The following is an 18,180-nucleotide window of genomic DNA, read 5'->3' as shown; positions in this document are numbered from 1 at the left end:
TCTTTTTTGTTCATTAGTTTACATATAAAGGTATTATGTACTGGAATTACAAAACAATACATCAATTGTTACTATTATTAACAAGTGCCATTTGTAAAAGCCCGTTGTTTCCCTTTTGTTGCTATGGGATAAATTGAAGATAAAAGGCTATAACTGCTGAACTACTGTATCTCTTTGAACAATTTAAATTCTAAATTTAAGAATGAGTAAAAAGCATCATTTTAAGTAACACCCGAAAATTAACGGTCCATGGGGAAGCGGAGGCAAAGGCCCAAAGTTCGAAATTTTCCGTAATTACACAAAATTTCATAACCCCGTGATTTCCTCTCTTTTTTTTCAAAGTTGCAGCACATGAATTACATATCCTCATAGAGTGATATTTTGTCATTCTTCTCTCAAAATTTGGTCCATCCAGTGTCATAGGGCCGATTCTAGAAGCAAAATTACGGAAATTGTCCTGAAGCTGGCAACACTTCCACTTTATATAATGTTAATAATTTTTTACTGAAGAAGTATTAGTCTGATTTCAACAAAACTTTGGAAGGGTGTAGGAATGTACCACCAATACATACTACATTTTTTTTATTCACTTTGGTGTATTGGGGAGGGTACAGGGACAAACTTTTTTTAAAAAAAATCAGCTTTCTTCCTCTTCGTTTAACACTAATTATTGTGAGGCACAATGTATAAATTTTACCTTCGCTGAAAGCCCTGTCTTTAAAAAAGAAAATAAAATGAAATTCATTAGTCTACGACAATTAGTTCTTGAGTTAAGTGTTTTTTTTTTTTTTTTTAACTTTGCGGCAAGTTTGAAAAGCACAACGAGAATACAGGCAAGCGAGAGATCCAGTGACTAAAGCTTAAATACATGAATTGCCCTAATAACTTTCAGGCCTCCTCGGTGGCGCAGTGGTAGCGTCGTCGCCTTGTAATCAAGGGGTCCCAGGTTCAATACCCGGTGGAGGCACATAGTGATTCAGATCCCACTTTAAAACTGTAGGTCCAGTCCTGATTAGCCTTACTGTGCATAAAGTGGACTTAAAACACCAACTCAGCAGCCCTAATAACTTTGTCTGGAAAGAGTGGAAAAGTCATGGAATTTTGTTTTTACAAAATTGTTGACACCCTGAACCACTTCAGTTCTATCTGGACACACTCCACCAATCAAATGACCTTCCTTGATGTGAACATGTGTGATGTGTACAACGAGAATGGTCATTTGAAAGCGTTAATCCACATCAGACCCATCAACCACATGCAGTACTTGCATTTATCACCCAGGAAAGCAATCCCATTCTCCATGATCCTCAGGGTCAACTCCTCAACACCTTGCTCATTTCGCAACGGAACTTCAAGCTCTGCCTATGTTACTCTGTTCAACCAAACTGGACACCTAACAAGTAAGCTAAGGAGAAACTTGTCACACAATACCACCCTTACCTGAACAAACTCAGACACTTCCTCGGCAGGGGGTCCTGGGGGTCCCAGCCTGGGCATGGATGTTTGCGAGTGTCCATTCATCAATTTCATCATGTCATCACTCATCCCCATCTTTGCAAATTAGCCAAAAGTTGCACAAAAAGTGAAGTAAAATAAACAAATCAATGACACCTTCCTACGTTCCCTCCTACCCATTCTTCACAGTGATCCCAACTCCAGAAACATCTTTCCAGACAAGCCAAGAATTCTCTTCAAGATCCCCTTCTCCCAACCTGGAAAATTTCCATGACCACAACTCCCCTTTACCCCCAACCAATACCCCCTCCTCTGCTCACAAATGCAACCAGCCAAGGTGCAAAATCTTCCCAATTTCCACCACCCCCTCCCCATCTCCAAATTCATACTGCCCTATGTGGGGAAAACATCCACAGCCCTCAACCTCAGGATTAACAACCACTGCTCGTCTCTAAGAAACCTGAACTTCAACATTGCCTTTGCTATGGACCTGGCAATCTTGCAGGTTCAACACTTCCATTTCCTCCATTTTTTACCTGTATTTCCTTCTTTTACACACACAAACGTACAGTCAACTCTCGATTCAATGACCTTTCACAGTTCCCGGGAAAAGGGTCGTTATTTCGAAGGGGTTGTTATAGGAATTTGCACCAATTTTCAGCTTAAACGGAGTTCAACCAGACACAAAGATGCCTAGGAGATGGCGACATCATTTATCCTGGTAGTTATACAACCTGTTATGCACAGGATGCATGTTGTGAGAAGGAAAATAGAACATGAAAAAGTTTTCACAAAAGAGAATTTAAAATAATGTTACTTTGTTTCAATTGTGCACAGTCGTTGCTTTTCCAGGAAATTCTTACAATTCTAGTTAATGAGAAACCCGTTTCCACTGAGACCTATGGAAAGGAAAACAATCTCTCCCTTATTGCAAGCGAAACTCGAAGAATCTTGACACCAGTCAGACTGGTGCCAGCAAAAGTCGGGAGATAATCGGGCAGAATGAATGTTGGATTTTATACGGGTTTACTGGAGCATTCATTGTCTGTTACAAGATTAACTGGTAAGATTAGATCTCTCGGGAGAAACAACACAACCTCTCTAGGTACCAGACAAAAAAAAATAAAGGCAGGGCTGTAATTTTCATTCTGGTTCGGCTGTGTAAAATACATCGTAAAAAAAAGTCACTTTTCTTTGCTTCAACCAACTTCATTCACCCTCCTTCCCCATTCAAGGGAGCAGTCCAAACTCCTTCCTTGACTTGCATTGTAATCCAGCGTGAAAAAGGAAATGCGCAACTTGCAATCTATTTTCACCCAAAGCGTATTGTAGGACAGGTCATTAAACAACGTGGCAGTTGATAATCATTCGGGTTTGGAATTGAATTTCACTTTAAACTGTATATTTAGTCCCAATTAGCCCATCAGCATAAAATGAACTGAAAACAAGCTTTATGAAACTGTGCATTTTCACATATCAAAATGGTAGATCGTTATTTACTCTCACGTTAATCGACCATTTAATGTTGGATTTAGGAGTATTCTCGATGTCAAACACCCACCCCTCCAAACATTTTCCCCTTGAATAATGTCTTTTTAATCAGTCTCAGCGACCATTCCTACATTGAACACACTTTTTTTTTCCTCCACATGAATGGTTCTGAAGAAAGGTAAATTAAATTTACAGTTGTGCTTATCAGAAGGCGCAGAACATGAAGTTATTTTAACTCTTGTTTTGCTTTCTGGAGATCGAATTTCCTTATCCTCAAATCAAAACAGCTTTGCCAGATTCAAAACAATCCTATGCAGACAACAGAATTAAAAAAATATATAATAAATAAATTTAAAAAAACAACTGAATTCTGCAATTATCAACATTGCCGTGCACACCAGTGGCGGAGAATGAGCTGGGGAAAGGGGGGGGTCCCTTTTTGTTTTACTTGTTCTATGGTTTTTGTTCGTTTTCAAGAATATATCCAGAACTGGTTGCCCCATTTTAGACGTCAAATGAAAGGAAGAGGGATGGGTCCTTTTCCACCCTCGCCTGTAATCAGCCCGCATCAGCAAGAAAATCGTGGCTGAAACAATCTGCATTGCCACCCCCCCCCCCCCCCCCACGTTTCCTGACAGGAAAAGAGGGAGAAGTCAGTAAGCCAACGGAACACTTTTTTAGCAGATATTACGACATCGACACAATTAGGAAAGTTATGATGTACGTAAGATCGAAGTAAACTTTTGTGGAAACCTGGATGACAACGCATTAAGCGGGTTGACGATCTTTAGTTCACCTATGTGGTTTTGATTATCTCTAACAGTTTCGCTTTTTTATGAAGTGTTGCAGGGAACAAAGAACACATTTTGAATGAAAGCGGTTACCGGAAGTTGTCGGCTACAAGGCCGAGAGTTGCTCACTCACGGGAACCTGCTGAACTAGACAGATGGGCCAGACTACCAGGCGCCACACACCTGTATTTTCGAACATTCCTGCGATCTTATCTCTCAAGGTGGTGTATTTATCGATGAGAGAGCTTGACCTGCCATACACATTGGCAAAGACTGCAAGTCCAGCAGTCATTTCGGGCTGCTCCCACCCTTCCCCGCGAGTTTTCAGCAGCTCTTAGGACAAGGAAACAAAAGGTCGATTTAAAATAACATCCAAGCACATTCGATCTTCTCTTCTCGCGTATCCAAGAGAAAGCGTGGCAAAACAAGCCTGGCGCGTTGGGTAGCGGCCGTCGGGTGCGGGGTAACATTGGTGCGCTTGAGGGAGGGGAGGGCAGAGGTCAAGTGCTATTGGATATCACTCAAACATGGTGTGGTGGTGTCTATTTTTAGTTCAGACCCAACTGTGAGCGGTAGAGCGCTCGTGAAGGAAATGAGTGGGGAAGAGAACAACGCATTTTTCGGCCGATTTCCTTCAATTTTTCAACTTTTTTTTTCAAATTTTTCTATCTATTTCTAAATTTTTCACGGTTCCCGGGAAAAGGGTCGTTACTTCGAGAGGGTCGTTATACCCGGGGTCGTAGAATCGAGAGTTGACTGTACTTACATATCAATATTACTGTAGTGGACACGTCAGTAAAGACGGAAGTCATCAGGAAAATAGAAGGAAATATTAATCTGAACACATGGAGCATAGAAGAATAGTAGATGGAAAAGTGAAATAGAAAATATGGTGGAGCTCACAAATTGTGGCTGGAAATATTTTTGAAATGTGGGGAATGGAAAACCCATGAATTTTTCTCTAAATTATATAGTGCTGAATATCTGTCAAGAAGAAGAAATTTTCTGCTGTGTCCATGGTGGGATATAACGTCACATCCCAAATTACACATCAGAAAGTCTGATGGAAATATTCCCAGCAGTCTGTCCCATATCCATGAACAAATATGGTTTTAGTTGTGAATTTAATAGTTTTTAATCTTGGGGTACCCTTATCAACAACACCCAGGATCTACACCAAAAGCTTTTTTATATGTAACTATCTGCACCATTCAGTGTTTCTTGAGAAAGAGAGAGTATGATTTTCAAAATATCGGCAACCCTCTGCTAATAAGGTTCAGTCATTACAAACATTATGTTGTTACTAGAGGCACATGTTTTTGGTAAATAAAAAAGCAATATTTCGGTAAAAAATTTGTCAATTTCAGGTTTAAAGTGGTAAATAAAATAAATTTTCGGTGTTATAGCAGTGAAAAATCTGATCAATAGTAATATTAAAATGACATTTTGGTTTTAAAATTGTGAATATAATCCTAAATTTGATTTAGAAACCACTTATTACACAAAATAAACTTATCCCCTCTGATAGTACATTTATGTAGTTTCCAGAGTATTAAGTTTATTCCTGCTTCTCAAATATTTGCAGCAGAACTAATCAATTTCCTGTGAATTGCAAAACACACAGGATAATTCGATCTTCAGAAAGGGTTGCGTCGGTAAATAAACTAAATTTCGTATTTAAGAGTCTAATTTGCATAATTTCGTGACAAAACAGGGTAGGAAAATGCACCTCAAACCTTTCAAAAACGAAATAACCATGCCTCCAGTTATTACCATTCATTACATACTGTATTTATGTTTGTCAACAGCACATTAATTATTTTATAACCTTGCATTATTTCCAGTTCTAGTATTAATGTGAATACATGGATAATCTGTGAAATATTAGATACGAAAAACTCAATATGCTGACCAAGGCAGTAATTTATTTTATTATAAAACATAAACTAAACTTATAACGTTTCAACCTTCTAGCAAGGTCTTCTTCAGACTCTGCACCAAGTACAAATGTAACAAAATACAAAAACAGGACGATATATATACACAAACATTACTCCCCTCCAGACTATCAGAAAGTTGTTCTGGAACATTCTAGCAGGTGGCTTTCCCTTGTCAACTGTACTTTCACCTAAAAGGCTATTCATATTTACTTCCATCTAGAATGTGGTTGGACTCTTTATCTCATGCTCTTCTTCCTTCATTCTTCTTCCTTCTTCGCTCCTCTTTCTCTCTTGTCCTTTCCAATCTTTCTAACACCTTCTTCCATTGTTTGTTTATCTTCAGTCCCCCATTCTATTTCATGTGTCTTCTTCACCTTTCTTTATTTCCTTGGTCTCCTTCCATTTTCTCACTAGTATTCTCTTCCCCCTTCCTATCTGCTTAGCCTCATCCCACTCTATGTCATGTCCTGTTTCTCTCATGTGTTTAAATATCGCATTTCTCTCTCTCTCCTAAGTCGTACATCATCCCTATGTTGTTTCAACCTGTCTTTCAGCCTCTTTTATAATGAAATAAATTACTGCCTTGGTCAGCATAGTGAGTTTTTCAAATCATGGAAACAAGGCTTAATGGTGTTATAATTAGATACGAAAAAAGGCAACGGTATTTTACTCTGATACGCTTACTTCTCATTTTTCTCGCGATCTATTTCGCCGGTGGTTTTGTCAGGCGTGTACTCTCTTGCTGCGGGCGGCGTGGTTCCTTCTCCTTCAGCTTGTGCTCGTGGCGGCACTCGTTGACGCGGTCCTTTCACTTTCTGCCATTCTGGTGTGCGTGTTGCGCGTCCTTTTGTCACGCATCGGAGTTTTGGCTCTGTCTGCCATTTTGGTTTGGAAGAATAAGGAAGCACTTCATCCACACCAGAACGGCAGAAAGTGAAAGGACCGTGTCAACTAGTGCTGCCACAAGCGCAAGAAGAAGGAACCACATTGCCCGCAGCAAGACAGTACATGCCTGACGAAGCCACCAGACAGGTGGCGAAATCGATCGCGAGAAAAATTTTCGTGGAAAATGAAAAATAAGCATATCAGAGTAAATTACCTATCTCCCCGTAACCGCCAAACAGATATCTTTAGATACAATGGCAACAGTAATGTGAATTTGAGAGCATAAAGAGTGAAATTTCAAAATTGAACTTGTAAAATAATGCAGCCTCCTGAAGTAATAATATGCCTCTCCTTGCAGTGAACAACATGCATCCTACCACAGTCGTTTCTCCACCACAAGAGAGGAGTCCTCGTATCAACAGCTACATCCCCATGGAGAACGGTCTCCCTGAACCAGCAGCTTACTCCCACAGGAGCCCAGGAGCGCAAGATCGGGTCGGTCCCCCTGGCATCGTGGTTGGTGGCACACAACCAAGCCCTCAAGCTATAGCTGCATCGCCAACTATAAGGTAGGTTCCTCTTCCATTTTTGTTCTACGAGGACTGACAGAGAGAAACTGTCGCCTAACCTTCACAGTAATCATTTTTTTATTCACTATTTAATATTATAAACAGCACCCTCTTCATATTTCATGTAGAGCAAATTTCCAACTTCTGCTTTGTATCGCAAAACAAAATAGAAATACAGTCAACTCTCGATTCTACGACCCCGGGTATAACGACCCTCTCGAAGTAACGACCCTTTTCCCGGGAACCGTGAAAAATTTAGAAAAAGATAGAAAAATTTGAAAAAAAAAGTTGAAAAATTGAAGGAAATCGGCCGAAAAATGCGGTTTTTTCCTCCACTCATTCCCTTTACGAGCGCTCTACCGCTCACAATTAGGTCTGAACTAAAAATAGACACCACCACACCATGCTTGAGTGATATCTAATAGCACTTGACCTCTGCCCTCCCCTCCCTCAAGTGCACCAATGTTACCCCGCACCCGACTGCCGCTACCCAACGCGCCAGGCTTGTTTTGTCACGCTTGCTCTTGGATACGTGAGAAGAGAAGATCGAATGTGCTTGGATGTTAAGCCCCTATCACACGGAACTGGATTTCTATTTGGAATGCTCTAGTTGACGCTGGACTGGCTACCCATTTGCTAGTTTTCGCCTCACACGGTACTTGTTATACCGTACTTGTCGATAGTCTTTCGTTTCCATAATGGCGGCCGCGCGAGATGTAAACAACGTATCACTTCACACTTTTAAAATACGATAACTATCCAACCGAGAGGAATATCGCATCGCATTAAATGGTTTTAGGTAGAGAAGAACGGTGCTGATAAAATACGTACTTTACAACGTTTACTATACACGTATGGAAGAATATTTTAGCTTTTTCAATTGTAAACTTGCCTTTCGTGTTGTATGCACTCGGAAGCCACAGACAAAAAAAGGCTACTTTACAAACTCACAGAATATCTTCACGTGGCCAAACTTTGCTCTGATTGGCTGTTCAACAGAATCTAGTCGAAGAAGTTAGTAGCAATTAGAACATGTCCTATTCCTCAAAACCAGTCAAGCAGTCAGCCAGGCGGCCATGATTACTACCCAGAAAGTTAGTTCATCGCCAACTAACTAGAAATCCAGTTCCGTGTGATAGGGGCTTTATTTTAAATCGACTTGACTTGTTTCCTTGTCCTAAGAGCTGCTGAAAACTCGCGGGGAAGGGTGGGAGCAGCCCGAAATGACTGCTGGACTTGCAGTCTTTGCCAATGTGTATGGCAGGTCAAGCTTTTTCATCGATAAATACACCACCTTGAGAGATAAGATATCGCAGGAATGTTCGAAAATACAGATGTGCGGCGCCTGGAAGTCTGGCCCATCTGTCCAGCTTTGACCTAGAGTTCAGCAGGTCTCGGCCTTGTAGCCGACAACTTCCGGTAACTGCTTTCATTCAAAACGTGTTATTTGTTCCCTGCAACACTTCATAAAAAAGCGAAACTGTTAGAGATAATCAAAACCACATAGGTGAACTAAAGATCGTCAACCCGCTTAATGCGTTGTCATCCAGGTTTCCACAAAAGTTTACTTCGCTCTTACGTGCATCATAACTCCTGTTTCCCACTTCATACGTTTTCCTAATTGTGTCGATGTCGTAATATCTGCCAAAAAAGTGTTCCGTTGGCTGACTGATTTCTCCCTCTTTTCCTGTCAGCAAACGTCGGGGGGGGGGGGGGGGGGGGATGCAGATTCTTTCAGCCACAATTTTCTTTCTGATGCGGGCTGATTACAGGCTAGGGTGGAAAAGGACCCACCCCTCTTCCTTTCCTTTGACGTCTAAAATGGGGTAACCAGTTCTGGATATATTCTTGAAAACGAAGAAAAAACATAGAACAAGTGAAAAAAAAAAGGTGACCCTCTACCCTTTCCCCAGTTCATTCTCCGCCACTGGTGTGCACGGCAATGTTGATAATTGCAGAATTCAGTTGTTTTTTAAATTTATTTATTATATATTTTTTTAATGCTGTTGTCTGCATAGGAAATATTGCCGGTATTATTGTCTGTTGCGTGGTAAAACGTAAAGCAAGGGTCATTTCTTTCTTCTTAACACTGCTGTTAAAAGTTTCGTCTTCGACAGTTGCGTTATCTTTAAAATGCTGGGACTTTTCTCTTCCGCCACCTGTTGCTCGAACTTCCAGCCGGTCTCCTTGTTTTTACGATGCAGCTGGCGCCAGTGTTTTGTCTAGCGTCTGCAAAGCCCTTGCTTGCCGATAACAGCGATGACTCATCCAGCGCGAAGAAAAAAGTTATTGTTTTGAATCTCGCAAAGCTGTTTTGATTTGAGGATAACGAAATTCGATCTCCAGAAAGCGAAACAAGAGTTAAAATAACTTCATGTTCTGCGCCTTCTGATAAGCAAAACTGTAAATTTAATTTACTTTTCTTCAGAACCATTCATACCATTCATGCGAAAAAAATAAAAGTGTGTTCGTCGCTTAGACCGATTAAAAAGACATTATTCAAGGGGAAAGCATTTGGAGGGGTGGGTGTTTGACATCGAGAATACTCCTAAATCCAACATTAAATCGTCAATTAACGTGAGAGTAAATAACGATCTACCATTTTGATATGTGAAAATGCGCAGTTTCATGAAGCTTGTTTTCAGTTCATTTTATGCTGATGGGCTAATCGGGACTAAATATACAGTTTAAAGTGAAATTCAATTCCAAACCCGAATGATTATCAACTGCCAAGTTGTTTAATGACCTGTCCTACAATACGCATTGGGTGAAAATAGATCGCAAGTTGCGCATTTCCTTTTCACGCTGGATTACAATGCAAGTCAAGGAAGGTGTTTGGACTGCTCCCTTGAATGGGGAAGGAGGGTGAATGAAGTTGGTTGAAGCAAAGAAAAGTGACTTTTTTTTTACGATGTATTTTACACAGCCGAACCAGAACGAAAATTACAGCCCTGCCTTTATTTTTTTTTGTCTGGTAACTAGAGAGGTTGTGTTGTTTCTCCCGAGAGATATAATCTTACCAGTTAATCTTGTAACAGACAATACTCCAGTAAACCCGTATAAAATCCAACATTCATTCTGCCCGATTATCTCCCGACTTTTGCTGGCACCAGTCTGACTGGTGTCAAGATTCTTCGAGTTTCGCTTGCAATAAGCTAGAGATTGTTTACCTTTCAATAGGTCTCAGTGGAAACGGATTTCTCATGAACTAGAATTGTAAGAATTTCCTGGAAAGGCAACGACTGTGCACAATTGAAACAAAGTAACATTATTTTAAATTCTTTTTTTTTAAAAAAAAATTTCATGTTCTATTTTCCTTCTCACAACATGCATCCTGTGCATAACAGGTTGTATAACTACCAGGATAAATGGTGTTACCATCTCCTAGGCATCTTAGTGTCCGTTTGAGCTCCCTTTAAGCTGAAAATTGGTGCAAATTCCAATAACGACCCCTTCAAAATAACGACCCTTTTCCCGGGAACTGTGAAAGGTCGTTGAATCGAGAGTTGACTGTACATTTCTTATTGTATTGTTAAGAAAGTGTCTCGCACTGTGGCCATGCGGTCTAATGCACAAGCTTTGGGCACTGTCTAAGCGTAAGAACTTTTCTAGAGATTTTGTCCTGTGTATGGGACCGGTGGCTACCCACCATCATGTAGAAATTGGGGAGCTTCGAATGAGTAGTGTAACCTGGTCACGGAAACCCACAACGAAGACTGGGGGTTCGTCCTGCTTACCTCACGTCACCCCGTAACTGTTGGATGATTGCCCACCTGTGCTGAGACATGTGGAAGTGAGGCTGGCAGTTGTTGGGTAGGACTGATCCTCCCTCCAATGACTGTTGTACCATGGGTTATTCATTATAAAAAGGTTAAGGGAATGAGGTGCACATGGTTGTTACGCATCTGGAAAACAGGGAAATGTCAGGGTATTTTGCAGATCATCTGGAATTTACATGTATTTTGGAGTCTGCAAAAGAAAAAGTTGCAAAATGAACAAGCAATTCACTTCCACTTCTGGATTCTGTTCTTGTGATTCCACTCCCGAAAAGATTCAGTTTAGAAACTTGTTTCTTTCGTTCTTATGATTCTCAGTCTTGTGCAAAATTATGGTTCCTTCGAATTTCTGTAATAAATTTTCACTTTTATAATACTACAAGGTACAGTAATTAAATAACAGGAATTGTATTATAACTTTATTACAAGAATACATACAGAAATGGTTTTTGCCTTATTTTTCGACATATTCACCCTTTTCATCACACTTGGTCCAACTGTCCACAAGCTTGCAGATGCCCTCCACAAAAAAACTTTTTGGCATGGCGTGTAACCATCTTTGCACCGCCTCACCTTCCTCATTGTCATCTGCAAACTTCTGACCCAGCAAATGTTTTTTCAAAGGTCCAAACAAGTGAAAATTCGATGGTGCCAAGTCAGGACTGTATGATGCATGTTAAAACACCTCAAAATTCAGATCACGTATTGTATCCATAGTATGCACAGCCGTATGGGGGCAGGCGTTGTCGTGGAGCAGCAATACTCCTTTTGAGAGAAGTCCCCAACGTTTTGATCGTATGGCAGGTTTCAACTTGATTACCAACATGTCACTGTATCGAGCACTATTCACAGTTTGACCCTTCTCCTGGAAGTGCACCAATATAGGGCCATTTACATCCCAAAAGATCGTTAGCAGCACTTTCCCAGTGGATGCCTGTCTCTTGAATTTTTTCTTGACCGGAGTCGTTTGGTGCTTCCACTCCATCAATTGTCTCTTACACTCTGGTTCATAATGGTGCACCCAGGACTCGTCTCCTGTCACAATTCGATGAAGAAAAGCATCTCCTTCACGAGCATAACGGTCCAAGTGATCCTGAGAGATTGTCTGCCGCGCACGCTTATGGACACTCGACAGATGCTTTGGTACCCATCGGTTACACACTTTCCTATAGCCAAGGTCATAATGGATGATATTGAATGCAGATCCATGACTCATGTTGAATTCCATGGCAATTTCATCAACAGTGACTCGCCTGTTGGCACGGATTTGCTGGTCGATCTGCTGTTTCACTGTCTCAGTTCCCACCCAAACTGTTCTCCCACTCGCCTGTGGGGTTTTCTGTTTTTGAATATTTTCACCCATTCGTACACTCTCTACTTACTTAAATACTTGTCTCCATACTGAACCTTCATTCTGCTGTAAATTTCAGAAGGTTTCACTCCCTCTGATCACAAAAAAACGAATAACACTTCGTTGGTCTTCTTTGGTGCAAGTCGACAGCGGAGCGGCCATGTTGTATGTACTGTGCAGGCGCAAACTGCTTGATCGTCCCGACACCTATGTGGCATATTTCTAAGGAACCAATTTGTGTCCAGTGATACAATTTTTCGTTGTGCATCAATCTCCCTGAAACTTATAATAAAATTCCTGTTATTTAATGACTGTACCTTGTAGATAATAGAAAGAATATGAAAGTAAAACTTGCGGTCCTGATACCAGTTTAATAACTAATGTACATTGACAATATGATGATAAATATCGGAAAAGTTGGTGAAGATGAGGTTATCGTCTATTGTTTTATAGGTCTTCGTCTGGTTGGCATTTCCTATAGAATTCCTATATGCAACAATAATTTCTCCAGATGTAAGCAAAAAGCAGCATTTTCTACGACACTCTAAATCTGCCAGAAAATGAAAAATTATGATTTATGAACTTTTTCTGTTGTTTTTATATTGTGGAGATCTGTTATGGTGAAATAATGTACCTCTGTTACCTTAGCCTGAAGGCTAGATGCACATAATTGTAGCACCCAATACATTTGATGCCAATTGTAATTTTATATTTTCCTCCTCGAATTTTCACATGTTCTTGTGTGTGTAGATAGCAACCCTGGATACAGTTTCTAAGTGCATGCTTATTTCCATCCTCTCAAAATGCATGTAAACATTAGGAACAAAGCGATGAAGATGTAGGTTGTGGATTTCTCCCTACGATGCAGTTGAAATTCAATTCTTAAGCTAGACAAAGGTTTTTAAAAATACCATTAATGGATGTATTTAGACTTCCATAAGTTTCTTACGCCCACTCTTCAACTTAAAGTTCTCAGTAATCAGAGAAAATATTTTGGAATATTTTAAGGCTTAGCTGATACGTTCCTGGTTTCTCACAGGTTCTGCAAGAATTCCATGCTTCACTTTCATGGAGCTTATCCTTGTTTGAAGTTCTTTTTTATTTCGCACTAGCTTTGTGTGAAGAAACTGAATTTTGAGATAATCTAACATGTAATTTAATATTTTAATGCAAGTCTTCAATATTTTAACTAAAACTCTTGGTAAATGGATCAGGGTGGCTACTCGCCGGGAATTCCGGGAATTCTGCGAGAATTTTTCTCCGTAGACATGAAAATTGAAACTTTTATTAATCTAGATCCCATTGAAATAAGATATATTTATAAATGCCCTGAGGCATGTTTTTCACAATTGAGCTTCTATTTATATCTAGGAAGTAAAAAAAAAGCTGCATGGAAAATAAAAGAATAATTATCTCGATCCGTTTATTTTCTTAGTCTATCAGACAGGTGGAAGATTATTACAAGATAACATATCTTGAAGTTGATTAGTTAAAATTTGAGTTTGAAATTCTTATACAATTAACAATTTTTCGTAGATTAGTTTATCCCCTAACATATGTGACTTGTGTGTGCAGATGTATTTCAAGTCTGAGTATGTGAAATGATAATTGTAAACTCCGCACCTTCAATTAAGCATTTTAAATATATATTTTCATTGAATTGAATTAGAATTTTTGGATGCCTTTGTATGTGTGAGGGTGGTGAGAGGCAATAATACGTAATGTTGAAATAGGAAAAACACATACTTGTAACCTTGAATTTTTAGAAAGTTTGCCTTGAAAACCGGGAATTATACTTGAATTTTATCATAGTCCTACAGTAGCCACCCTGTGGATGCATATATTTGGAGTGGAATACTTTCACACTAATACGAGGGTCATTCGTAAAGTAACCTCCGTTGTGGCGTGGCACTAGTAGTAGTTGGCAGAGCGCAACTGTTGTTACATCACGCCATCTGTGATTCAGTAAGCTTCCAGCTGTGCTAGTGAGAGCATCGTAGTGCCGCGCATGTGCTGGTTATAACGTCACAAAATGTGTGCTGCCATCGAAAATCCCGCCAAATGCCGAGGTACGCGGAGTGTTAAGATTTCTTTGGGCAAAAAATCTGTAAGTGGCAGACATTCATCGTGAACGTGGTACGACAATCACTTCTGAAGTTTACTGTAACACTTTGTAGAAACTGAGAAGAGCCATCCAGAACAAACGTCGTGGTTTGCTGACATCTGGAGTTGTGTTCATGCATGACAAAGCTCGCCCTCACACTGCTCGGCGAACACAAAACCTTTTGCGCCAATTCAAATTGGACGTTTTTTTTATCATTCCCCATACAGGCCAGACTTGGCTCCCTCTGATTTTCATCTGTTCACTCACATGAAGAAGTGTCTTGGGGCACAGCACTTCGCTGACGATGAGGATCTTCAAAATGCTGTGACAGGTTGGTTGAATTCCCAGACGGCAGAGTTTTATACCGAAGAGATTGTAAGTTGGTGACACGTGCTTGAATTTACATGGCGACTATGTTGAAAAATACAGGACAGTTGTACCTTTCACATGTAAAGTAAAAATTTGTTGTATCTATGCGGGTTTTTTAATTACAGCCAAACGGCGGTTACTTTCTGAATGACCCTCGTAGTAATAAGTATTTTGAATAACTTTTTAATTGTTACAGTTTTCAAGCATCCTGTATTGGTGTTGGTCCTAGAATTTTTGCTGAATTCTTCAACCTTCTGTCTTTTCATGCTTTGTTCAGTCATATTCCCAGTTATTCATAATTGGGAAATGAGAGATGTGGTAGAGAGAAATCTAGAGAAAATAGTACTCACATTTTCTGCGGAACAACAACAACAACAACAGCAGCAGCAGCTGCAGGAAGAGGAGGGTGGTTGTTGTTGTTTCGCGGAAAAGTTAGTACTATTTTCTCGATATTTATTCCCAGTTATATTGAACATAGAAAGAATGTGTTTAATGGAGTTAACGTTTTTCCCCTTAGGCACAGTCCTGCAGGTGGGGGCTATTTGCCTAGTCAGTCTCCGTTAAATCTTCCAACCAGTCTTCCTGCCAGTACAACCATCGTCTCTCCTGCCTCGTCTACCCCGGGTGTGGTGAGGAGCACCTCAGCGACTCCGGATCCATTGCGTGTGGATGGGAGAAGGTAGCGTCTTCTGTCCTTTTCCCTGGAATTAAGTAGCAAAAGAATTTCAAAAGTGATTTTCAATAATGGTTGAATTTCCTTCTACTTTCTTGGGGTTCTGTAATGTAGTAGCTGATACCAATTGTGTTATATAATTTTGGCCAGTACTTTGATGGAGGTGAAGTACTGCGTGGTATGTGAGATAAAGTGGGAGCTTGATTTGATATTTTTTAAGGGAAATGTGAGGAAATTTTATAACCTGTTGTTTTATTGGGATCATTGAGAATGAATGTACGGGGTAATTATAAATGAACGAAACAGCTCTGTGTGTTTAGTAAAAAAAAAAAAAAAATAGAAGCTTGTGCCTTTCGTTTTTAACACAAAAACATTCTTCATGTTTTTGAAAGGTGTAAGGTGCAATTTCCTACCATGGCTTCACACAAAATCATGCGAAATGAACTGCAAAATGCAAAAAACAAAATAAACTCTTAAACATGAAATTTATTAATTTTCCGATGGGCACTTTCTGAAGTCTTGAATTATCCTGTCAGTTATGCAAATATTGGAAAATTGATTTAATTCTGCTGTAAATATTTCAGAAGCAAAAACTGACTCCTTTACACGGGAATAAGCTTATGATAACGACATAAATGTACTATTAGAAAGGAAATGTTTATTTTGTGTAATAAGTGTAGTTTTAAATCAAATGTAGGTTTTCATTCACCATTTATACACTGAAATGCCATTTTATATGCCTCTTTTGATCCTGAAAGTGCCTAGTTTTTGTACGGAAATCTTGATCTGTTATTCACCGTAAATATGTGGCTTCCAACTATTGATAGAATAACATGATAGGCACCAATGGATGGGAAAACTCTCCAAGTTTACTTGTATGTATTAGATGCACATATTCATTCATTCTTACGTTCGAACATTCACTATTGTTGCTATATGGCAAGCAACCAGGGAGTATTGTGTTGTAGCTAGCAAGGACAAATATATCTGTTGATGTTCCTCACAACTTACTCATGTAATTTCAGTGGTTTTGTTCTTGAGAATATTAACGGTGTGTTTTATCACACAACAATTTTCAATGTTAGCACTTGTTGTAAATATCAAGGCTTAGCAGCAACTAAAAAATCTCAATTTCAAGTAGTCTCGAGTAAGAGTCACGTTCTCTGAACGAGTAGTAGTTTCAATACATATTGTCTTATTGGCACACAAACAATAACAAAGTTTCAGGCTGCAATTGGTGTGACGAGAATAAAATACATTACATAGCACCCATTTGGTAAGAAAAAATATTTTGGAAACATGGGGATTCGAACCTAGGATTTCAGCTTACAAAGCTGGCCTTTAACTGACATTGCCACAAGCCACGGTGAAGAAACCAAGCTATTCGATTAATTTATCCATAAGATTGCATCTTTTCCTGTCCAGCTCGAAACTTTTGATGTCGCTTCTTGCTAATTACATTAATTTGAAAGCAAAACGCTTCATCAGATAGTGTTTGTGTGCTGTGCACGTTGCTGACATAATACAAATCAAGCTTGTGCATGAAAATGAAGGAAAACGTTGCGAAGTTGTGCTTTTGTGGAAGGTGAGTGTTTCCAACCGTAAATGATAATCGTGTTGTAGCTTCCATCAACATAGCGAAGTCTTCTATGTGACGAGGAATTGTATTAACCAACGGCACATATATTATATTATTTTTAAACTATTTATTTAAAAAAGAAGTGTCATTATTCTGGAATCTACGGAGAAATTCATTCAGCCGGTCGTGATTTTACGAGTCACAATCTTTTTTTTTTTTGCTCCATTACGAAACCAATGTGCACGTGTAAAGAAGGAAAGCCCGAAAATTTTCATTTTACAAAAATTCCATTTACTGTCAAAGTTAAATGAGAGGACAACCATTGACTTATTGTTAATAGCCTGGGTGACTGATGTGTGTGTGTTTGTGGGGGAGGGGTGCCTCCCTGGCTGTGACATAAACTCTTCTTGCTTTGGATTTCTATTAATTTTCCCATCGCATATTCAGTGCCGACTTTGTGATTATGATTGCCAAAGTGGATGGGGTAGGAGTTTATTATATTCTTCAAGCCTTCTCCTGGGCTAGTATAACACTTTTCCGAAAGAATTTTTTTTATCATCATAATTTGAGGAATTACAACAGCACTATCTCAGTCTGGCTTAATCAAATGTTTTTTTTTTTTTCTTCTTCCATTTTCGGCTACTCGCGACGATGAAGAGATACTCTAAAAGAACACCCATGCTCAGGGCAAATTCGAACCCGGGGCCCTCGCATGCTAACGTATTGTGATAACCACTTCTTCACGAATGTCAAAAATGTGTTTTTTTAATATATTTTTTACAAATTTTTCACATTTACATTACTTTCAATGTAGACGTGGACAGTCCAGTTAATTAATATTTACGCTGCAATCTTTCTGTTAGCCCTTTCCTTTGAGTCCGAGAGACACAAAATTCCCTGCATGTGGTTAAAATGTTTGATAGTAAGCAACACTGCTGTACTGCTAGACCCGAAGCTGGACTTCAACTCAAACGAGTGTGCCACTTTCTGTGAACAGAGGTGTACAATGCTTGAAGCCAACTGACAAGATCATACGTTCAGCAAGAACTATTGCCTGGACATGTGTTTCCCACAATGAATATTTATGGATATTTGTGATCTAAATACACTGAGATTGAATGTTTGTGATTTATATAAACTTTCAGTTTTCCTATCCATTGAAGCCTAATAAGTTATTCTGTCATCAGTAGTTTCTTT

The 18,180-nt window shown here is 39.4% G+C and overlaps 1 protein-coding gene across 5 annotated transcripts in view; it reads left to right on the top strand.

Moving 5' to 3' along the window:
- LOC145981498 (zinc finger protein zfp-1-like) overlaps positions 1-18,180 on the top strand; it is a 90,668-nt gene that overhangs the window by 55,269 nt on the left and 17,219 nt on the right. For all 5 annotated transcript variants that reach the window (XM_083114773.1, XM_083114774.1, XM_083114771.1 and 2 more), the window contains 2 exons: positions 6,921-7,131; positions 15,249-15,410. In XM_083114773.1, coding sequence (XP_082970899.1) covers positions 6,921-7,131; positions 15,249-15,410 — 373 coding nt within the window. The remainder of the gene's footprint in view (positions 1-6,920; positions 7,132-15,248; positions 15,411-18,180) is intronic.

This window comes from Lepisma saccharinum, chromosome 29 (assembly GCF_977018435.1).
Source record: "Lepisma saccharinum chromosome 29, izLepSacc3.1, whole genome shotgun sequence".
NCBI classification, from domain to species: Eukaryota; Metazoa; Arthropoda; class Insecta; order Zygentoma; family Lepismatidae; genus Lepisma; species Lepisma saccharinum.
The sequence above is the reverse complement of the archived record's forward strand: the minus strand, read 5'-3'. Positions and strand labels throughout refer to the sequence as shown.